Source organism: Oryctolagus cuniculus, chromosome 5 (genome assembly GCF_051225735.1).
Source record: "Oryctolagus cuniculus isolate XC-2025 breed Fujian yellow rabbit chromosome 5, ASM5122573v1, whole genome shotgun sequence".
NCBI classification, from domain to species: domain Eukaryota; kingdom Metazoa; phylum Chordata; class Mammalia; order Lagomorpha; family Leporidae; genus Oryctolagus; species Oryctolagus cuniculus.
The window spans coordinates 137908895-137931667 of NC_142871.1; the positions used below are offsets into that span (position 1 = coordinate 137908895).

At 49.7% G+C, this 22773-nt stretch overlaps 2 protein-coding genes and 1 pseudogene across 6 annotated transcripts in view; 2 read left to right on the forward strand and 1 right to left on the reverse strand.

Moving 5' to 3' along the window:
* LOC100343357 (butyrophilin-like protein 1) overlaps positions 1 to 22773 on the reverse strand; it is a 363518-nt gene that overhangs the window by 153859 nt on the left and 186886 nt on the right. The window lies entirely within an intron of this gene.
* Positions 833 to 22486, forward strand: LOC127485470 (butyrophilin subfamily 1 member A1-like). 3 transcript variants are annotated; one of them, XM_070074801.2, is made up of 10 exons: positions 833 to 1250; positions 2476 to 2570; positions 6627 to 6974; positions 11197 to 11478; positions 11585 to 11785; positions 12075 to 12095; positions 12189 to 12215; positions 13580 to 13606; positions 20265 to 20291; positions 20643 to 22486. In XM_070074801.2, the coding sequence occupies exons 2-10, from the start codon at positions 2486 to 2488 to the stop codon at positions 21281 to 21283; spliced, it is 1659 nt and encodes a 552-aa protein (XP_069930902.2). In that variant the 5' UTR covers positions 833 to 1250; positions 2476 to 2485; the 3' UTR covers positions 21284 to 22486. The 3 variants fall into 3 exon arrangements, with proteins under 3 accessions (XP_069930902.2, XP_089190278.1, XP_089190279.1); XM_089334152.1 differs by lacking the exon at positions 13580 to 13606; XM_089334153.1 differs by lacking the exons at positions 11197 to 11478; positions 11585 to 11785 and having other exon boundaries at positions 835 to 1250.
* On the forward strand, positions 15522 to 20253 carry LOC138849758 (ankyrin repeat domain-containing protein 42 pseudogene; annotated as a pseudogene).

The window sequence follows — 22773 nt, forward strand, 5'->3', positions numbered from 1 at the left end:
AAAGAACAGGTCTTCAAAGAAGGAGGTACCTTTCTCTAAAGGGAGGAGAGAACCTCCACTTTGAGTATGACCTTGTCTAAACAAGATAAGAGTCGGAGAACTCAAGGGGCTTCCATAGTCTTGGAAACTCATGACTGGTGCATAGGGAGATTACTGATGCCATAAACAGGAGTGTCAATTTGTAAAGTCAACAACAGGAGTCACTGTGCACTTACTCCTCATGTAGGATCTCTGTCCTTAATGTGCTATACATGGAGGCTTAATGCTATAACGAGTACTCAAACAGTATATTTCACTTTGTGTTTCTATGGGGATGCAAACTGTTGAAAGCTTTACTTAATGTATACTAAACTGATCTTCTGTTAAAAAAAAAGAAGAAGTTATCAATTCCCAACTTGACTCTCACTGGGATTAAACATGACAATAGGTTTGATCTGATTTCATCATCATTTAAAAAATCATCTATTATTTTTCACTTTATGTTTCTGTGTGGGAGCAAACTGTTGAAATCTTTACTTAATGTATGCTAAACTGATCTTCTGTATATAAAGAGAATCAAAAATGAATCCTCATGTGAATATAAGGGGAAGGTTGCAGGTGGGAGGGACGTTATGGGGGGGGGAAGCCATTGTAATCCATAAGCCATACTTTGGAAATTTATACTCATTAAATAAAAGTTAAAAAAAAAACTATGTGGTAGGACATGAAAAAAAAAAGAAGTTCCCTAACATCTCTCGGCCTTGGGAAGTCTCTGTGCTGGGCAGGGGCAGGTGGTGGATGAGGGGGAGGGGCTGAGGACACTGTGAGCTCTAAGCAGGCTGTGCTGCAGCCACTCCCAGGGCAGCTGTGGTGCTGTCTCCTGCCCTGTGCTCCTGCTGACAACAGGGAGCAAGGTCCACAGGGCAGGGCACTCCCTGCCCAGGCTGCTTCTGCAAGCTTTCCCTGTAGATGGTGGAAGGAGACACAGGGGCTGGCTCTTCTGGCTGGGAGGTCCTGGTGGGGCCCCAGGGCCAGGGCCTCTGCAGAGGCTGCTGCACTGTGCCAGCTCTGCTGCTCCTCTGGTCTCCTGGGTGCCCACTGCCTCCTGGATGTCAGGTCTCCTGGGCCCCAGCGTTGGACCTGGAAGAAGGGGTTGTGTGCTGAGATTTGCAGTCTGCTGGGGTCTCTGTGGCTCTGAAGTTTCTGGAGCTGCTGAATGTTAGACCCTGCAGGAAGTCACAGCTTTCCCAGCTGGGAGGAAGGAGGAGCAGGTAAGCTGGCTTGAAGACGCCTGTGGGGGAGGAGGAGGAAGGCAGGGAGCAGCTGGCTGGGCAGGAGGCTGAGAGTGTGGTGGGGCACAGGGCAGGGGGAGGGGGCAGCTGGGGAAAAGTCTCAGTCCAGGGAGACCAGGACAGCAGTGAGCACTGAGCCTTTACTCACTTCTCTCACTTCTGCTCCTCAGTGTCTGCTGGGACCAGGCCCTGTTCTAACCTCACAGGGTGACTGCAGCGACACAAAGGCATGGACCCCTCCCTGCATTGGAGGGGGCTGCTGTTACCTCCCCCATTTGCTGATCAGGACTTGAGTCCAGGAAGGCCAAGGACTTTGCTAGAACTGGGGTTACCCAGAGTGGCCGAGCCTGCAGGGAGCCCAGCAGAGGGGCCCTCGAGCCCGTCCTTCCCAGAACCAAAGCTGCCCTCCCCCCCACCATAAATAGTGTGTGGGTCTTTCTCTGACCAAGGCTCATTTTCTCTTCTCTGTGGCCCTGCCTCCCACCAGGGTCATTAGCTGCTCACGCAAAATCTTTGAATGCAGAGAGAGTAAGGATTCACTTGTCAGCAGGAACTGGCCCTGGGTACCTGCTGAACATAGGGCCAGGACCTGGGCCTGTTGAGTATGAGGCTGAGGGTCCGGTCAAATTTAGGTGAATGCCACAGCCACAGATGCCACAGGTGCTGGGACCCTGGGACGGGCAGCACAGGCTCGGTGAGGAGGGGTCTGTCTCTGACTCTTCTCAGGGGACACCCAGGTCACCACTGGAGGTTAAAGAGCTGCAGGAAGCAGGAGGTAGTGCGTCCTCCAGGGTGAGTGGCCTGAATAAGGGTCAGGGTCAGTGGCTTGACCCAGTGTCCTGGTGGGGTGGTCCTGAACACTGTGTACATAGTGGCATGGTTTCCTCCATGGGGCCCCTGGGGCTGAGAAAGAAGACCTGATTTCCCAGGCAGAGGAACTCAGCTGGGGTGGGAAGAGGAGGGGCTGGTTACCCCAGGCTGCCTGAGGGTTCCCTGGCACCGCAGTCTCCCCAGAAGGGCTGGTAGAGCCCCGGCCCAGCTGTCTGTGCTGTCGGGATCCTGTGGGCCCCACGGTGCTGGTGTGCTGAGCCTGTAGGGAAGGCTTTGCTGCTGTGAGGGCTGACGGGAGGACCCTGTCCTGCTGGTGCTCTGGGGCTGACCTGCCTGCTGGCCCAGGCCGCCTCCTCCCCGCCTCTCTCCCCAGCTCTGAGGACATGGAGCACGGCTGCTGCCCCTCTCTGCTTTGCAGTCTCCCCTCCCTGCTTCTCCTCGCCCAGCTGTCCACGTGGGGGTCTGCAGGTGAGTCTGTCCCTCTCCCTGTCTGGGGTCTTCTTCAGGGAGTGAGTGGAGCCCCCAGCCCTCTCAGTCAGGATGGGATGAGATTTGTGGGGGCCCAGGCTCTAGAAAGGCAATGGGGCTCCCTAACGGTTACTTGTCATTAAAAATTAATGAATTAAGCCAGTCCCAAAGGGACAAATATCATATGTTCTCCCTGTTCGGTGACAACTAACTGAGCACCAAAGGGGAAACTTGTTGAAGTGAAATTGACACTATGAGAAACAGGGACTTGATCAGCTCTTGTCCTGACGGTTGATGTAAAATGTAATACTTAATCCATTTTAGTATTTTTTTGTTCTAGTACCATTTGTTGAACTCTGTAATAAACACACAATTATTCTTAGGTGTTTAAATTTTAACTGAATAGTGATCCCTGTTAGGAATTTGGAAAACATTATGCTGAGTGAAATAAGCCAATCCCAAAGGGACAAATACCACTTGTTCTCCTTGATAGGTGACAACTAACTAAGCACCAAAAAGGAAATCTGTTAAAGTGAAATGAACACTATGAGAAACGGTGACTTTATCAGCCCTCACCCTGACTATTGATGAGCAACTTGATATGTTATCCCTCTTAGTATTTTTGTTTGTTTGTTCTACTTAATACTTTTGGTTGAATACTGTAATCAATACACAATTCTTCTTAAGTGTTGAAACTTAACTGAAAAGTGATCGCTGTTAAATATAAGAGTGGGAATAAGAGAGGGAAGAGATGTGCAATTTGGGACATGCTCAAGCTGACTTACCTCAAACAGTAGAGTTAGAAACATACCAGGGGATTCCAATTCAATCCCATCAAGGTGGCATGTACCAATGCCATCTCACTAGCCCCAGTGATCAATTTATGTTCACACTTGATCATAATGATAGGACTAAGAACCAAAGGGATCACAGAAACAAGACTAGTGTCTGCAAATACTAGCTGATAGAATAAAAAAGGGAAAGAACGATCCAACGTGGGAAGTGAGATACACAGCAGACCCATAGAATGGCAGATGTCCTAAACAGCACTCTGGCCTCAGAATCAGTCCTTAAGGCACGCGGATCCAGCTGAAAAGCCCATGAGAGTATTTCAAGCATGGAAAGCCAAGACACTTTGGGAAAAAGAAAAAAAAAAACTAAATGAAAGATCTCCGTGAGTGAGATCCCAGTGGAAAGAATGGGTCATCAAAGAAGGAGGTACCTTTCTCTGAAGGGAGGAGAGAACTTCCACTTTGACCATGGCCTTGTCTAAATATGATCAGAGTCAGTGAACTCAGGGAGCTTCCATAGCCTTGGCAGCTCATGACAAGAGCCTAGGGTGATTGCTGATGCCATAAACAAGAGTGTCAATTTGTAAAGTCAACAACAGGAGTCACTGTGCACTTACTCCTCATGTAGGATCTTTGTCCTTAGTGTGCTGTACATTGAGATTTAATGCTATAACTAGTACTCAAACAGTATTTTTCACTTTATGTTTCTGTGTGGGAGCAAACTGTTGAAATCTTTACTTAATGTATGCTAAACTGATCTTCTGTATATAAAGGGAATCGAAAAGGAATCTAGATGTGAATGGAAGGGGAGAGGGAGTGGGAAAGGGGAGGGTTGCGGGTTGGAGGGACATTATGGGGGGGAAGCCATTGTACTCCATAAGCTGTACTTTGGAAATTTATATTCATTAAATAAAAGTTAAAAAGAAAAAACAAAACAAAACAAAATAAAAATTTACTACCAGTCACTCACCAGTAATGTGAGTGTACGGGATTTTGACAGTTGTCTAGGTTTTTTGGGTAATTAATTAATTATTTCAAAAGATTTATTGGTTTTTTCGAAGGTTAGATTTACAGAGAGAGAGAGAGAGAGAGAGAGAGAGAGAGAGAGGAGACAGACAGATCTATCCACTAGTTCACTCCCCAAATGGCTGCAATGGCCGGATCTGTGCCAGGCTGAAGCCAGGAGCCAGGAGCCTCCTCTGGGTCTGTCATGTGGGTGCAGGTACCAGGCATGTGGGCCATCTTCCACTTCTTTCCAGGCACATTAGCAGGAGCTGGATCACGGAAGTGGAACGGCTAGGACGATCAGTGTCCAGTTGGGATGCTGGTGTCACAAGTGGCGGCTTAACCTGCTAAGCCACAGTGCTGGCCCTTTCTGGCGTATTTTAATGTCAAGTATCAATAATTTGAAAATGTAGGCCGGCGCCGCTGCTCAATAGGCTAATCCTCTGCCTTGCGGCGCTGGCACACCTGGTTCTAGTCCCGGTCGGTGTGCCGGATTCTGTCCCGGTTGACCCTCTTCCAGGCCAGCTCTCTGCTGTGGCCCGGGAGTGCAGTGGAAGATGGCCCAAGTCTTTGGGCCCTGCACCCGCATGGGAGACCAGGAGAAGCACCTGGCTCCTGGCTTCGGATCAGCGCGCTGTGTGCCGGCTGCAGCGGCCATTGGAGGGTGAACCAATGGCAAAAAGGAAGACCTTTCTCTCTGGCTCTCTCTCACTGTCCACTTTGCCTGTCAAAAAAAAATGTCTTTCCTGTAGTTTTTGGTTTCCCTCCTCTTCTGGGGTTCTGAGCACCCATTTATTTGTCCCCCCCAATATTAATGGAGTGCAGACTGCGTGTTAGGCTCTGCTCTGTGCACACAGCAGACAGTGCTACCTGGGGTGCCCAGGCTCTCCTTCCAGCAGGAGACAGGCCTGTGTCTGTGAGAGGAGATGAGTGGTGGGTAGTGAGGGAGGCAGGGAACATGGGTGGGGTGTGGGCAGCAGCCATGCTCAGGGAGGCGGGCAGTGTAGATGGTGAGATGGGAACAGAGATCAGGAGCAGCAGGTGAGCTGTGAGGACCCCAGGGGAAGACAATTCCACAGGGGCAGCCAGTACAGAGCTGGCAGTGTGCCAGGGTGAGGAGCAACAGAGGGAAGCGCTGGCTGGAGCAGAGGGCGCCTGGGGAGAGAAGCAGGAGATGGGGTCTGAGTGTGCTGGGGTCTACCTGCTGGGCCTGTGGGACACTGGGGAGGGGACTGGGGAGCCAGAGGCGGGCTCTGGGCAGAGGAGGGATGTGGTTTAGCTCATGTTCTGAGAGGATCACAGTGTGGGGTGGGGAGGGAACAGCCAGGTGCCTGGTCTGTTGCCATCTCTGGGTGTGAGACGAATGTGGCTGGGCCAGGATGGAGCAGCACAGAGCTGAGGGGGGCTGTTCCGGGGCCATGGCCGCTGGTCCTGCAAAAGTGTCCTCCTGTGACCCTGTCGCCAGGCCTCAGAGGGACAAGGACCAAGAAGGGGTGGAGGGCTGGCTCAATTTTCTACTTTAACCAGTAGTACTGGAGCTTCTGAGAGGGATGGAGACAGCTTTTTCAAAAAAAAAAAAATTATCAATATAAAGAGAACAGATTTCATGTATTTTATAGACACAATTCAAAGAAGATAGATTTATAACAGAAGGAAAATTTGCACTTATGTGACCTAGAATTCATGGAGGAGAAAACTACAGACAGAAACAACAAACTTAGGGGTCGAGGTGGGGAGCTTCCTGGTGTGGCTGAGTGACCCAGGAGCTCTGAGGGAGGCCCCAGGGTGCTCTGTGCTCAGTTTCCAGGCCTGTCCTCCCCCAGGCCAGGTTAGGGCCATGGAGGTTCATGACCAGGAGAGTCAGCTCCCTGGGACTGCTCACAAACACTTAGACATTGTTGGGCCACCCCAGACCGATTGAGTCAGGAGTTCTGGGGGTGGGACCTGTGATCTGGGTTTTACAAACTGTCCTGTGGATTCTGGGGCATGCTCATGGTGGAGACTCCCTGTGTAGAAATTTCTTCATGGGACACTCTGGGGCCAGGGGCCAGGCTCACGAGGGCATCTGTGACATCCTTTCTGGGCCACCACCTGTGGTCTGAGGGTCTCATGCAGATTCAGAGTCATCACTGCTCAGTCCCTCAGCCTTGGGGTCACATCTTCCAGCACCTGTTCCCAGTCTGCCTGTTCTTTCCCATGGTCTGTGTGTCTCTGCCCCCTGCCTGTGTCTCTCAGTTCTCAGTCTGTTCTGTGTCCACAGACAAGTTCCTGGTGATCGGCCCCTCAGATCCCATTGTGGCAGAGTTGGGTGGTGATGCCATTCTGCCCTGCTACCTGTTCCCACCAATGAACGCAGAGGACATGGAGATGCAGTGGTTCCGTACCAAGTTCTCAGAAGAGGTGTTTGTGTATCGGAACCGCCGGGAGCAGCACGAGGAGCAGATGCCCCAGTACGCAGGGCGGACCTCACTGGTGACAAATCTCTTAACGCATGGGGAAGCTGCTGTGCACATCCAGAAAGTCCAGGCTTCAGACAACGGGACGTACACCTGCTTCTTCCAGAAGGGAGGCCGCTATGCAGAGGCCATTCTAGAACTGCAGGTGGCAGGTGGGTGGCTTGATCCATATTCTACATCTACACCTTGGGTGTATTGTAAACTCACCTAATTAAACATCTCATTTCACAAGTGCAAGAAATGAGCCACTCTTGCTCATTCTTTGTTTCTTCAATAGAAATCTTGCATATGGAACCCCTAGTGTGTGCCATGCCTTGTTTTGGGTAACAGGGACTCATCATTGAAGGTCACAGGCAGATTCTTGCCCTGTGTAGTTTATGATCTAGAGGCTGAGATAGAAAAAGCAATATAAATGATTGGTTGGATGTTGTTAGAAGGGGATAACTGCTAAAGAAAAAAAAAAAAAAAGGCCAAGTGCGACAATGAAGGGATCAGGATACGGGGTGGGGAGTTAGGGCAGCCCCTGGTGTTTCATGGGGATCAGGTGGGGCCTGGTTGTTGATCTCAGCAGAGCTCAAAGGAAGTGAGTGTCTCACCAAGTGGATATCTGGAGGCACAGAATTCAGTGCAGTGAGACATCCAGAGAGAAACCCTTGGCATGGGAGCCAGTCTGGTGTGCTCGGGGCATTCAGGGGGACACTGTGGTGAGTGGGGGTAGTGATGTGGGGATGCAGGAAGTGCCAGTAGGACTTCAATAAAGAGATAGATATCCCTGGACTAGCGCTGCCCACACTGACTAGGAAAAGGTCATTAGGCATAGACACTTGTGCTGGACCCAAGAGCCCCCTGTGGACTGGAATGTGAGCAGGCAGGGGTCACACAGCACAGCAGCCATGGCCATTCACAGTGAACCAAGTAGTCCTTGCACTGGGTGTGTGGTCCATGAGGGGCACAGATCCTAAGGTTTGGGGGGAGGCAGGGGAAGGGCTGCAAGGAGGATCCCAGGTCAGTGCAGGTGCTGCATGCTGTGTTGGGGTCTGCATGCAGGAGGGGAAACTTGAAACAGAGCAGGGGCAGGAGTACTGACTGAGGTGACTGGGAGGAGATGAGTCGGGGGTGAGCAGAAGGAGGCATGGAGAGCAGTTCTGAGGAGTAGAGGATGACTGTGTGACCTCAGACAGCCACAGTGGGGTGGGGGCAGGGGCAGACGTGGGGGCAGTCCAGAAAGCAGACCCAGCTGAGTGAGTGGATCTGGGACACAGAGAGTTAGGAGGGGGCAGTGGTGACTGCTGAGACTCCCAGGGGATTGCACTGCTGTCTGTTCCTCAGTGGTGGGAATATTAGTAATTGTGTGTCAAGGACACTTTCCTGTAATAACTGTATAAAAAAGCCAGGAAATCTCAGTGGCATATGGAGAAAGATATTCATTCAATATGGGCACTGAGCGATTTAAACTGATATGGGTTGGATTTGGCTAGTATCAGGTGGGTTTGCTCACACACTGTTGGTCTGGTTGTGGAAGTGAAATCAAAACCAAGGTTCTTTCCCAGCAATCCTCTTTGCAAAGGGACTGGAGAAAGATAATACTTTGATTGGTCAATAAAAACCAAACCAGAAAATATTACACATCACAGGAAATGCATTAAAAGTTTGCAAAGACAGAAAGAAATCTTTTTTGTGTGTGTAGCCAAGCAGATATAATATGCATTACACACATTTAAAAAAGCTTTATTTAGCTTTATGCAGCTGGGTGTTTGCTTCACACCATGGCACCCAAGGGCAGAGTGGGCATGGGAGGAAGAAACAGATCTTTGAAGAGAATGGAGAGCCCTGAGTTCCACCTGTGCACCATCCTGGGGCCAACACCATCACTGCCTGTGACCTTAGTCTCCTTCTACTCAGTGGCTTTGTTTGGGGCCGTGATGGCCCTGGGCTTCAGTCTGGCAGTGTGTGGGGCCAGCAGCCGCTCTCTGAGCTCCTGGCCTGGCCAGCCTTCTCCAAGGACAGGGCCTTGATGTGTGGGGCGGGGATCTCATGCGGAGCAGGGCATGCAGAGCACCTCAGGGTGGATCCTGCTGCCAGCCACCGGGCAGGTGCTCAGCTGCTCCTCCCTCCCCGTCTGGTCCTGCTGGGATCTGGCCCAGTCTGGGCCCCTCACCCCCAGTGGGTGAACGTGTGGGTCCCTGGTCCACGGAGAGTGTGGTGCCCCAGCACAGAGCACAGTGAGCAATGGCAGTGCTGGTAGGAGCAGTGGCCGATGCAGTGATGATAGCCCTGATGTGGCCCCGGCTGCTGGGCCCTTGTTGGCTCCTATCAGGCTACCTGGCCCCTGTTCATGGTGTGATGAGGGCCCAGTGTGAGGGTCAACAGCAGTCTGAAGTGTAGGGTTGTTGAATAAATGGCCTAGAATGTGAACAAGTTTTTTTTAATTTATTTTTACTCATTTGAGCAGCAAGTAATATAGAGACATTGAGGCAATGAGATCTCCCATCCACATCTTCATTCCCCAGATGCTTACAATAGCTGGGATGTGGCCAGGCTGAAGTCAGGATCCCAGAACTCCTGAGTCTCCCATGCAGGTGGCAGAGATGCAAAGGCTTGTTCCCTCACCCGCTGGTTCCCCGTGTGCATATCCAGGAAGCTGGATTGGAAGCAGAGGGAACTGGAACCCAGGCACTCAGATATGGGATGTGGGCATATCGTGCATTATGTTAACTGCTGCACCAAATGCCTTCATCCATGTTTTCAAAATAAACAACAACTACTCCTCAAATAAGAAGCCTTGAAGCAGATATAATACCTGCTTATTGCACAGAGCTCACCCCCAAAGTACCTAGTAATTGTAGTGGCCATCTATCTTAGTTAATAGGCTTTATCTGGAGGGAAAACAAACATGTTTTTTAAAAGGTTTATTAATTTTATTTGAAAGGCTGAGATACAGAGAAAAAGTTGGGAGGGGAGGAGTGGGGAGAGAGAGAGAGAATTTTTCTTACCTCTGCTAGGTCACTCTCCAAATGCCTCAATGGGTCTGAGCCAGGCTGAAGCCAGGTCCAGGAGCTTCTGTTGTTCTTGTACATGGATACAGGGTCCCATGTATTTGGGCCATCCTCTGCTACTTCCCCAGGCACATTAGCAGGGAGCTGGATCGGAAGTAGAGCATCCAGGACTCGAAAAGGGTCTATATGAGATGCCAGACTATAGGCAGAAGCTTAACCTTCTACACCTCAGTGCCAACCCTACTTCTCCTAATTCTATGATAGGAAGGAATTTTACTTACTGAGGCTCTGATGCTTCCACAGAAAGGAGGATAAAGGATGCTGTCTTCTTTGATGCTTGCATTTCACTGTGCTGTCCCCATGTCCCTGAGGAAGACAATCCTGGGTCATTAAGCTGACAAAAGGCCTATCTGCTTTTCTAATGATAATATTTCATATAAGGATAAGTATTCATAGTTCCCAGTGTTCTAAAGTTAATGATCTGAGAAAATGGAGGAGAGGGGAATTTCTCTTATTTTCAACAGGGAGAATGAGGTCTTACTTCAGTACTTATAGTTCTTGCAGTCAGTCAGGGTGGTCACCACGTGGACCGTGCCTGGGTGTGTTCTCATTCTTGACTGTGGGCTGTCCTAGGACAGTGTCTCCCAGAGGCTGGGTGACCAGCAGTGCCCAGGAGTCTCATCCTGCAGTGGCTGCCCCAGGCCTGTCCTTCCTAAGGCAAAGGCAGAGGCAGAGCCAGTGACACAGGAGCTTTTCAAATCCCTCCTTAGGTCACATGGGCTGGCCTCTCATTGGCCAGAGTGAGTCACATGACCAACCTCAGAGCCAGAATGTGAAGGAGCTACAGCATGGGGGAGAGCCAGCTCCTTTGAAGAAGGATACAGTACATGGGTATTTAATACTCAGTTATCACACATAGTCACAGTTGTGAACTCAGTTCTGAAATTGTGAGTTTCATGTCTGTAAGGAAACCTGGCAGAGATAACTCAGGGTGTGGATATGAGGGCAGGAGTGGGGACAGGGTTGTTGACTGGTGCAGTATTGGAAGTGATTTACAGAGAGAGGCAGGGGGAATCATAGCAGGTGCCCCAGGAGTGAGTGAGGTGAGGAGATTAGAGGTTCAGGATGGAGTCCTGGGGTCAAGTTCCTGCTCCTGGTTTCTCTGGGCCTCAGTCTTCCCATTTGCACAGTTGAGGAGAAAGCCCCCTACTCTGTGCCCCCATGGGTCCCAGGGCTCTTTCCCCTCCTTCAGGCCACGCCCTCCCATGGAATCTCCAGAATGGAACACAGTGACTCCCCTGTAGCTGTGCCACACCCACACCCTGCTGAGGCCCTGGGCCAAGTGGTCCCCAAGGTCTCCACAGCTCCCCTCTTGCAGGCCTGGGCTCTGCCCCTCAAGTGCACATTGAAGGGCCGGAGCAGGACGGGGTCCGCGTGGTGTGCAAGGCCTCGGGCTGGTTCCCGAAGCCCCAGGTGCAGTGGACAGACCTCAGTGGGAAGAAGTTCCTGGAGTTCTCTGAGGCCCATGCCCAGGACGCAGCAGGGCTGTTCAGCGTGGAGGCGGCTCTGGTGGTGAGAGACAGCTCTGCAGGGAGTGTGAGCTGCTCCATCCTCAATCCCATCCTGGGCCAGGAGAAGGTGATGGCCGTGTCCATCCCAGGTCGGTGCTGCTTCTTGTTCCTGGTGGGGCTTGGGAGGTGGTGCAGCCCTGAGTGTGTGGGGTGGGCCTGGGTGCTCCCCTGACTGGGTCCCTGCCTGGGCCCTAGAGCCCTTCTTCCCGCAGGTCTCTCCCTGGAAGGCAGGTTTTGCTGTAAGTCTAACCGTGCTGGGTCTGCTGCTCTTTGGGGCTGGCTGCTTCACCAGGAGAGAGCACTCTGCAAAGCTGCGGGAGAGGCAGAAATGTAACAATCTTGACTGGATTAAGGACGCGGAGAAGCAGGAAAAGGAGAAGGGGCTGAAGGCCATGGGTAATGGAGGACAGGGGCCAGGGCAGGGAAGGGACAGGGTTAGTTACTGAAAAGGACACTTGACAGGTCTTGAGTCTGTGTGTGCAGCTCTCTATGGAGATCCAGGGTCCCAGGCTCAGAGCAGGTGGATTAGTATACCAAGAAAGGGCAGATTGAGGCGTGGAGGTATGGATTGATCTAGAATAAGAACTTTTTTGGGGACACAAAAGATTTTTTATGAAATTTCTACAGGCATACAGTCTTTTGGTTTCTTGGATAGGGATGTTCATGGATTTTTTCTCTCTTTCAGATGAGCTCCAGAAAGAACTCGGTAAGCTCTGCTCCCTCTCCTGAATTCTCCGTGTCCCTTTGTTGAGGACACTCTGGGTCTCAGCTCACCTGTTCCCTGTGTGCTGCTTTGCAGGTCAGAGGAAGACAGCTTACCTGGCTGGTGAGTGACTCTCCAGATGTCCCCTGGTCCTGTCCCACCCGTGCCCAGCTGTCCGCTCCTTGTCTCTGTCCAGGCACAGACATGTGGACCCCTCGGTGGGTGCAGCAGTAGCAGTGGTGGTGGCAGCACCCTGCTCCCTGGGCTCTCTCACATCTGGGTGACTGTTTGCAGTCTGTGCTCTAAGACCTGTTTGCAATGATGGGCATGGAGTCTGCCTGATTCCTGGGTCTCTTTCCAGTCCAGGCCTCTTCCCTATATGAGGATTGTTAGTATTTTAGCCTTCAATGCTCTAGCTCTTGACTGCACCAGAAGGCATATGCCAGAAGTTGTGAGAGTTCAAGATAGGAGGGAGAGGAACAAATGGGGTCATTGAGTTTGAGAGTGTGATTTCTGCCCTTTCCCTCCCTCCAAAACACCACCCAGGGGCGTCGTTCCTGTCCTGCTCCTCAAAGGTGCTGTGAAAAATGAATGGCAGAGGACAGGGCTGCTGACCAGGTGTGGAGATTTGATGGAATGAGCTGAATGCTTCTCAGAGTAGGAATGCTTCTCTCTAGAGTATTTTATTCTAGAGTTGTTGTGGTGTAGTTGTTAAATATCTGTTGGCAATTCAGGCATCCTATGTGAGTGCTGATTCATGTCCCAGCTGTTTCACTTCTTCCATCTCTCTTCTAATGCACCTAGGGAAGCAGTAGGAGATGGGCTAAGTACTGGGGCTGCAGCACCCACATGAAAAACCAGGAAGAAGCTCCTGGTTTTTGCTTTGCCCTGGTCCAGCCCTGGCTGTTGGGGCCATCTCAGGGAGAGAACCAATGGATGGTGGATTCCCTCCTTCTAGCCCTCTCTCTCTGCATTTCAAATAAATAAATATATCTTTTTTTACTAAACACTTTCTCAGAGAATGTTTGGCCCCTTAGATTCTAGAGTTGGCCTTATATTCATGTTATTTCTTCTTCCTCCCTTAATTTCCCCAATGTTCCTGCCAGGAAATGCTATACATTATTTAATTGTTATCAACATGGTGTAATTTGCTCTTTTTTCATTATTTTCACACACATAGTATTTGGTCCCGACCAGTAGCACTGAGAGGCCAGGGATGCAGGAGTGTTTGTGGGTTTGAGGCACAGAGCAGAGACCTGACAGCCAAAAGTCACCCAGCAGTGGGGCAGGGGTGCAACTCAGCTGTCCTGCAGGCTTCCTGATCTGTGGTCAGGGAGTTTCCCACAATCCTCTGCTGTCTGCACCTGCAGGAGGCCCCTCCTGTGCAGCCTCTCTCCTCCTGCAGAGTCTGACCTTCAGCACAGAGGGCAGGCGAGGGCTGAGCAGGTGGTGTGGCTGTGGTCTCACCAGGGTGTGTTTCCTTCCAGCCTGGAGGAAGGCACAGCTGTATGCTGGTAAGTGATGCTGATGGTCCCTCTTCCTCCCTGCCCTGCCTCTGCCCTGCCCCTTCTCTACCTGTGGGCTCAACTCCTGATGGAATGTTTTTTTCACTGTTGTAGCCTCCAAGGAAAACAGCAGAGGTTCCTCTGTGGGACCACAGCTCTGCTTCCATTCTGGGCCCTTTGTCTACTGCAGGTCATGGTTAGGGTTAGCGACACCTTCTTAAAACTCCTGTTCAACTGACCCTTGTCATTGCCAGGGTGACCACAGAGAGTCAGGTGTGAGGAGAGCCTGGAGCAGGGCAATGACTGTGGATCAGGAAGTGCCGATCTCCTGAATACTCTGGGAATTATGCTTGACTGCTCAGGACCCTGATTATACTAAAGGGGAGTGGGTTTGGGATTCTTACCCCCAAATTCCTCTGTATATGTTCCCCTTTGGTCTTCCTGGCCCTCTGGAATATGGTCTTCTATGCTTCTTCGTGTGCTGACCACTGTCCAGCCTGGGTTTCTTCCTCTAAGTATCAGTGGTTGATGAGGAATTAATTACTCTGAGAAAATCTTCTAAATTTGGCAATAGAGCCTCTGGGATGTTTGTGGACAGATTCCTGGGTTGGGGTCTCTGGTACATCTGAAAATGTATGCAACATTTGTGTACTCTGAATAAGATTAGAAAAGCTTAAAATGTATTTGACATGGGCGGGTGTTGTGGTGTAGCAGGTTAAGCCACCACCTGCAGTGCCAGAATCCCACATGCACACAGGTTTGAGTCACAACTGCTCCATTTCTGATCCAGCTGCCGGCTGATGCACCTGGGAAAGCAGAAGATGGCCCAAGTGGTTGGGCCCCTTCACCCGTGTGGGAAACCAGATGAAGCTCCTGGCTCCTGGCATTCGATCAGCTCATATCTGGCCATTGTGGTCATTTTGGGAGTGAGCCAGTGGATGGAAGATTCCACCCGCCCCAGCCCTGCTCTGTGTGTGTGTGTGTGTGTGTGTGTGTGTGTTTCTATCTCTATCTCTCTCTCTCTCAGTAACTCTGCCATTCAAATAGAAAAAGAATTCTTTAACAAAATGTATTTCACATGCAGAGAGTGAGAGCAAGAGTGAGAGTGAGAGATATTCTGTCTGTCTCCTATTTTGCTCCCTAGCTACTTACAACAGCCATGGATAGGATAAGGCAAAACCAGGAGCTGGGACCTCACTCCAGGTTCCCACATGCATGTCAGCAACTCAGCCCCTCACGGCTGCCTTAGGGTCTCCATTGGCCAGATGCTGGAGTTTGTAGCCTGAGCTGGGGGTTGATCCAGATTCTTCAGTGTGGGTGGTGGGAGTTTTAACTGCTAAGCCAAATACCTGTCATGTTTTTAAAAATATGTTTTTTTGTGTAAGAGTGAGGGAGGGAGGAAGGGAGAAAAGAGAGAGAGGGAGAGAGAGAGAGAGAGAAACTCTCATTGGCTGTTCCATTCCCCAAATATCAGCAATGGCCAGGGACCTTTCTGAACTGTGCTGGAGCCAAAGTCAGGAGCCGGGAAGCCAATCTAGATCTCTCACGTGATTGACAGAAACCCAACTTGATGCATCATTTACTGCTCCAAGGATGTGCTTTGGCCAGAAGCTGGAATTAGGAGTTGGAGCTGGAATCAAACCCGGGCACTCTGACATCAAATGCAGACATCTTAGTCCCTGCCTCTGTTGGAAGGCCAAACTCCTGCCCCTTACTAGGGGTGTGTGTGTGTGTGTGTGTTTACAAGAACAAAAAATGTAATATGTGATAGTTTACTACCATTTTCTCACACCTCAGCAGACTGCTGTATTCGTTAACAGTGCAGGCCCTGGTTTAATATTTTAAGGGTGATATATGACTACCGGAAAAGGAGAAACATAGAAAAGCAGAAATTGTTACCTAGAGAAAGGACAGCAAGCAAATCATGGGAGAGAAGAACATGTGGGGAAGAGAAGAGGAGATGAGGGAGAGAGTGAGTGCTGTGCAGGTGGCTCAGAGTGACTGCAGTGACTGTAGGCCCAGCCCTGGTGTTGGAATGTAGGAGTGTGCTGAGGGTTTACAGGGCTTGAGTGTGTGAAATAGAATTGACTCCTGCAAACCTTGTATTTACATTTCAAGAAAAATCTAAATTAAAGCATCTTAAAATTTGAGAGAGAGAGAGAAAGCACTTTCATCCCTGGTTCATTCCTTCAAGCATCACTGCAGCCTCCTCAGTCTGCAATGGAAGGAAGTTGGAGTCCAGGCTGGAGCTATCTTAGCTGATATCACACAAGGAACTGTAAGAGGTTGGATGCAGCTCACATAGCTGCAGCCAGAGGTCAGGATGCTTGTGTGTAGGCTCTTATGATCAACGGAGCAAACCCAGCAGCTCATGATGACCATGGATGCAGACCTTCACATCCCACTGCAAATCATGGACATTCTTTCACTTTACAAATAGTGCTCCAAAGTGGAGTGGTGAAGGACTGCTGGTATTAGTGTTAATACATACTCTTATAGATGGGATAGCATTTGGTAGGCTGGCTATCTCTTCCCAATGTTTAAAATCTCTTATATGACTGAGAAAGTAATTAGTTGTTCTAATAAATCAGACAATTCTCCTTCCCTATAGTCCTTCTCTCCAAAGTTTGGTAGTGGCAAGAATTTCACAGGCATTAGGTTCTTCATGTCAGCTCAGATTTGGGAAGGTTCTCAAGCTCCTAGGCAAAGGTGACCAGGATCCCAGGGTGACTGAGGAGAGAACAGAGACCTGTACATGAGGCCACTCTTCATGGGGGACTTGGCTGCTTGCAGCTTCTTGTTAAGTGGGGATGTAGCATAGACTCTGGGGGCCACAATGGAAACCTTCCAGTTCATTAGCGGCCCTGGAAGGCCACCTTCACTGTCTCAAATTCCTACTCAGTAGAACGAGCAGAGGAGCACAAGCTTTAAAAGCCTTCAAGGACAATGGAGAAAACCTAGCAGAGCTGGCAGAGAGGTTCTTTAAGCAGAACATTTACAGTTTATCCAGGGGACTGAGTATGAAGGAAATGATGAGGAAGGTCAGGAAACCTTAGCATTTCCAGGTCCTGTGGCTGCCCTTAAGGGTGATGTGGAAATGCGGAGAAATCTGCAGAGGTTGGAGTAATCCATGTGAGTGAGTGTGATGATGGTGGATCAACTGCTGAGCTTAAAGCTGCTGCACAAGGTCACATGGAGTCTGCAGTGGTTCATTACAGAGGAGCAGACAGTGACATCACCACAAAGCAGGGGACCCAGTGATGTCGCCACGAGGTTTGCCCATCTGGCAGCAGTGAAGCTGTTAAAGGGGCTACAGAAATATGATACAGAGGATGTGAATGAGGGTGATATGAGATTTTTATAAGACATGAGTTGAGGGAAGCACTGATGCTGCGGATGATTAATGTCTCAGTGAGTTGTATAAAACAGATGCCAGGAGGCGTGCTTAATAAGAAAATTCTAGAATTGAGACACCTGGAAATTTCTCTGAGCAACTAGAGGCACTTGGGAGAGATAACAGAAGAAAAGTTAATCCAGAAGAAAGAACATCCTAAATCTGAAAAGACCATCTCAGAGCTGCTGGGTCTGCTGGAGTGTGAATGATTACATAGAGAAAAATTAGAATGTCAGCTGGCTGAATATTGAGCAGAGGTGGATAAATCAGGGAAAGGCTGAAAAAATTCAGGTCTCCAATTCTGGAGCTTTGAAGATGACTCCTGTGAGTCACGCAAAGGGAAGAGGTGAGAAAAAAAAAAGGAAGTTTCCTTCTAGGGGCATGTTGTGAGAAGGTACTGGTCAGTGAAATCACTTTAAATAAACTTGCTGCAGTTTTATTTGTTTATTAAAAAAATTAATGCCTGTAGCACTCTCATCCTGTGTGGGCACTGGTTGGAGTCTCCTTTGCTTCATTTCCACTCCAGCTGCCTGCTAATGTACCTGGCTGAGCAGTAGAGGTTGGCCCAAGTGCTTGGGCCCCTGTACCTATGGGGGACCTGGAAGTAGCTACTGGCTCCTGGATTCAGCCTGGTCAACCTCTAGCCATTGGGCAGTGTGCCAGCAGATGGAAGATCGATATTCTCTCTCTCTCTCTCTCCCTGTCTTCCTTTCCCCATTCTGTGATCACTCTACCTTTCAAATAAATCAAATAAATATTAAAAATAGCAATTTTGAAATAAGCATCTAGTGAAGTTTGCCTCTGATAAAAAGAACATTTCAATCTTCCAGGAGCAGTGAGGGAAGGAATGTGGTAATGGAAATGCTGAGGCAGTGGGGGTCACTGTGGTGACGTGAGGAGCTGCACGCTCTGGCCCTGTGTAATGTGCCCTTCCCTGCTGTGGATGCTTCTGCTCATGGTCAAGGGCGTGGACTGTGAGAAAGAGAGTCATGGCCCCTTCTAAGGGGAAGGAGCCTGGGCAGCGGTTGCACAGGGAGCCACCTTATAGAATCTGCATCTCCAGGAGACTTCTGTATAAAAGATGAGATCATGCAGTCTTCTCTTACCATAACCTTTCTCTGCTGAAATTATATCTCATGTTTATATATATATTTTTTTTTAATTTATTTGACAGATAGAGTTAGACAGCTGGAACTCAAGCCAGGGCAAATAAGGGACGCTGGTTACCCAGGTGAGGGCTTTACCCACAATGCCACAGTGCCAGCCCCACTTATTTGTTTTGTAAGAACAAACAACATCATCACTATTAATCTACATTTTCTCATGGCAAGATCACAACTGATCTGATCACCATTTATGAATACAAACAATTCCTAACTTACAGATGTCTTGTGAAAATTAAGTGAATTGTACATTGATATTTATTAAATAGAACCTGATGTATCATCATCTCAAAAACTAATCCTGGTTCTGTTTCCTCCTCCTCTTCCTTTTTGTCCCACGCTACAGTTATGACCCAAACTTTACAGTTTGTTTGACAACTAAGTCTTGATGAAAAACAAGTCAACTAAAACTCACTCTCTTCCAGAGGGGACATGGACCAGCCCCACCATTTGATGTGGATTTGTTTCCTATCAAGCACATCGACCCAGATGGAAATGCCAGTTTCTCTGAATGAATCCATATGGGTGTGGGTGGTCGTCACCAGCTTATCACCACATGTGCAGGAGAAATACCCTGTTACTTATCACTGTCAGGCTTCTACCCTTGTGTTCCTGCTCACTGCTCCCACCCTGCCTTCCCTGTGCCAGCCAGGTAAAGCTCTCTCACTGATGATCTCTCAGACTCTGTGGATGGAGGCTTTACTTCAGTCAGCACCTGCCTCTCTCCTCCCCAGGGGTGAGCATGGAGGTGGAGGAGATGCAGTGGGGAGAGGCTTCCTGTGCTCTCTTCTTGTCCTCCCAGCTGCTCATGCTGCAGAGGCTGTGGTGTTGACAGCAGAAGGGCAGGGGCAGGTCCTGTCTGGTCCTTTAGAGGAGCTGTTGGTGACTATGTCCCATGACAGTGAAGTTCATGGTCTGGGTCATTTGTATTGAATGGAAAATTCATGCACTATGTACACTTTGCCTCCATCCCAGGCCCTCCCTTGCCCACTGGCTCTCTGGACCCCTCTGAGTCCCTCCATCTCACACCACAGCACGAGGAAATGTCTGGGTCATGATTTTCCCCTGTGCAGGTTACAAGGATCCTGTGCTCTCTCCAGACACCTTCTGCTGACCATTCCCCTGCTCCATGCTGGGTGTAGCTCCCAAGCACATGTGATTGGAGGAGATTTCTGTTTGTTGCCATAAAAATGACCTTGGCCTTGGTGGCTTCCACCACGCACACTGATTGTCTTACAGCTCTGTGGTCACATGTCTGAGACAGCTCTCACTGGGCTAAAATCAATGCAGGATTGTCTTCCTCTCTGGTGGCTCTTTTTCCAGCATCTGAGCCCAGTTGCATGCCTTGGTTCATGGCCCCATTCCTCTATCTTCAAAGTCAGCAATGCATGCTTCTTTTCAACTCTGGTCCCTCACTCTGTTACTTTCTGTGGCCACACACAGGTTAGCAGGTTCCTTTCATAAAACTTTCATAAAGCTATTGTGTCTAGTAGTTTGAGAGAGCACAATTTGAGGGCTAAATATGGGCAGTGATTTTTCTGTTCAGTCAGTGTCCAACCTCTCAATCTCAATGTTAGGCTTTGTGGAAAGGGTACAAATTGGGGTAAGTGAGTGTGAATGTGTGTGTGAATGTGTGTCCTAGAAACAGTGAGTGTCTCCCACACATTTCCCCCATCACTCCCCCATCACTTTTTTTTGACAGGCAGAGTTAGACAAAGAGAGAGAGAGAGAGAGAGAGAGAGGTCTTTCCTCCATTGGTTCACACCCCCGCCCCCCAATGGCTGCTACGGCAGGCGCGCAAAGATGATCTGAAGCCAGGAGCCAGGTGCTTCCTCCTGGTCTCCCATGTGGGTGCAAGGCCCAAGGACCTGGGCCATCCTCCACTGTACTCCCGGGTCACAGCAGACAGTTGGACTCTAAGAGGAGCAACCAGGACAGAACCCGGCGCCCCAATTGGGACTAGAACCTGGGATGCTGGTTCCACAGGCGGAGGGTTAGCCTAGTGAGCCGAGGTGCCAGCCTCACCCATCAGTTTTTCAGAAAAGCAGATGCTGGGCTGACCTGTGCAGTCTGTGCAGACCCCTGATACGTAATGTATGTTCTCTTGTAGACTGGCGGAAGGAACGGTTCCAGGCCTGTGAGTGACTTCGTGTTCTTTCTGGGTGCTCCTCCCTGTGGCCCCCATGGCTCTGGCCTCTGCTTCAGTTCTCTGTGCTGGTGCAGATGCTGGCACCATCAGTGGTGGTGGGGTGGGGGCTGAAGTGACAGGAACAAAGTCAGGCTGGTCGTCAAGGTCTCTGTGACATGTGTGACCTCAGAGAGGTCTTCTGGTTCCTCCTCCTGCTTGGAGGCCACAGTCTTGTGTCCCAGGGCCCTTATCTCAGGGGCCTTGCCCCTCCCCCACTCAGCAAGCTGGATTTGAGGGTGGTTGTGTGTTCTTGTTATGGGTTTATAAGTGGCCCTGGATTACTTTGGACTCTCTCTGCAGGGTCTGTCACTCTGGATCCAGGCTCTGCCCACCATTGTCTTGCCATCTCTCCTGAAAGGAAGAGTGTGACCTGGAAGCACAATGCTGAGTACTCACTTGCCCGCTGCACTGTGTTGGGGCTTGAGGGCATTACATCAGGAAGATGTTACTGGGAGGTGGAGATCAGGAGTGGAGAGGGCACCCAGTGGGCTGTGGGGGTCTGCAGGGGTCATGTGAAAAAGAAAGACTGGTTTACAGAATCCCCAGATACTGGGTTCTGGGTTCTGAGGCAGTTTTACAATAGGTACCTTATCTGGACTGACCCTCGGCAGGCTCTATCCCTTAGGCAGGCTCCCCACAGGGTGGGGATTTTCCTGGACTACAGTGAGGGGGACGTCTCCTTCTACAACATGACTGAAGGCTCCCATATTTTCTCCTTCCCCCCAGCTTCTTTCTCTGGATCCCTCTTTCCATACTTCTTGCTCAAGGGAGACGTGACCCTGAGCATCTGCTCCACAGAGGGGGGCTCTGAGGGGCTCCCTGTGCCCCTTAGCAAGTCTCCTTCTTTGGAGGAGGCTGGGAGGCCCCCAGGGGAGGGGCTCAGCTCAGGCTCTGGAGTGGATGGAGCTCCCCCAGGGGCTGAGTCTCCATTGCTGCCCTGAGCCCCACAGGGGCCCTCACTGCCCCTGACTCCTCAGTGAGACTCTTGCTGGGGCTGCAGGCTCCTGGGACAAAACCTCTAGGGCAAGTCCTGGATGGCCCAAGAGCTTTCTCGTCTCATGGTTATGAGAACTGCTGGTTCACGCCTGTGTTCAAACAGCAGAAGATGCAAGTTCACAGTTTGTACTGGTTAAGATAGGATAATTTTACTATGGGAATATGGGTTTATATTTTTTGTCTTCAAATATTTTAATTGATTTTAAATTATCTTTGGATATAAATTGGCTGAAGTCTGAATTACTGTGCCCAAGAAAACAGAGTTCAATTATCCAACTTTAATGTGAGCAGAGGGCCTAGATGTTGAGGGGGTCCTCAGCTCTGTCCCGGGAGGGTTTGTTCTATTTGACTACAGAAGTTGGCCATCTGAACAGTTCCATGGAAATGAGTGACTGATGGATTTTTAGTGGAAAAGTATTTAATGATAAACTTTGTTTACTTCCTTTCTTGGATGGAGGACACACGCATAATTTTTCACACTCCAGTTAATTTCTGTTCCCAGTGAAAAAACTCTGTGTTAATTCAGGGAATCTAAGGGGAGGGCTTGGATTCCCTTCTGTGTCAACACTGTAGCTGTGGGAAGAAGAGAGCTGCTAGCAGGGTAGCAGTGGATCCTGAGTGAGATGAAGATGAAGATGAGAATTTCCTGATCAAGTTCAACTGCAGACAGCTTTGACCGTGAGCATGGTTCTAGTTACTCAGTGCATTGCCTCTTTATGATCCAAGTCCAGTTGTCACAATGAGTGGAAAAGCACGGTAAACAAAATGAAGCAGGACTGTTGAGGCCTCAGATTCTTCCCGCAAGGAGACGTTCATTCTTCCAGATAAAACACTTTGACCAGGAAGGGGCAGGTGGTGCAGAGGTTCTGATGCTGCTTGAGACCCCACGTCCCATGTTGGAATGCCTGGCTGGGTTCCTGTCCTGGTTCTATTTCTGATTCTCACTTCCTGCTAATGCTCACTCTCGGAGTAAGCAGTGATGGCTGAAATAGTTGGATTCCTGCCACCCATGTGGGAAACCTGGATTGAGTTCCTGTCTCTGTATTCAGCATTGTCCAGCAACTGTTGTTGTTAGCATTTGGAGAGTGAATCAGTGTGTGAAAGATCTCTGTATTCATTTTAAATAAAATGAAAATAAAAAAACAAAACTATCTGATTGGCTATCAATTCTGACTGAGGGTGAGAGACATGAAATGGGAAGTGGAAGAAGGAAGTCGTGTTTAGCACCTCTGGCCTTGTAATCAGTTATGCCAAGAAGAAAGACAGTAGCTGCTAGGTTTTAATATTTGTGCTGCCAAGCTCAGTTGGGACCGTAGTGTTATAAGTTGTAGATTAATGGTAGTGAGGGGGTGGAAACTTAATCAAATTACTGTGTTTAGAGTTGAAGACTTTCTGAAGTGATTTGATTGGAGCATGATGTTAGGGCAGAGCCGGT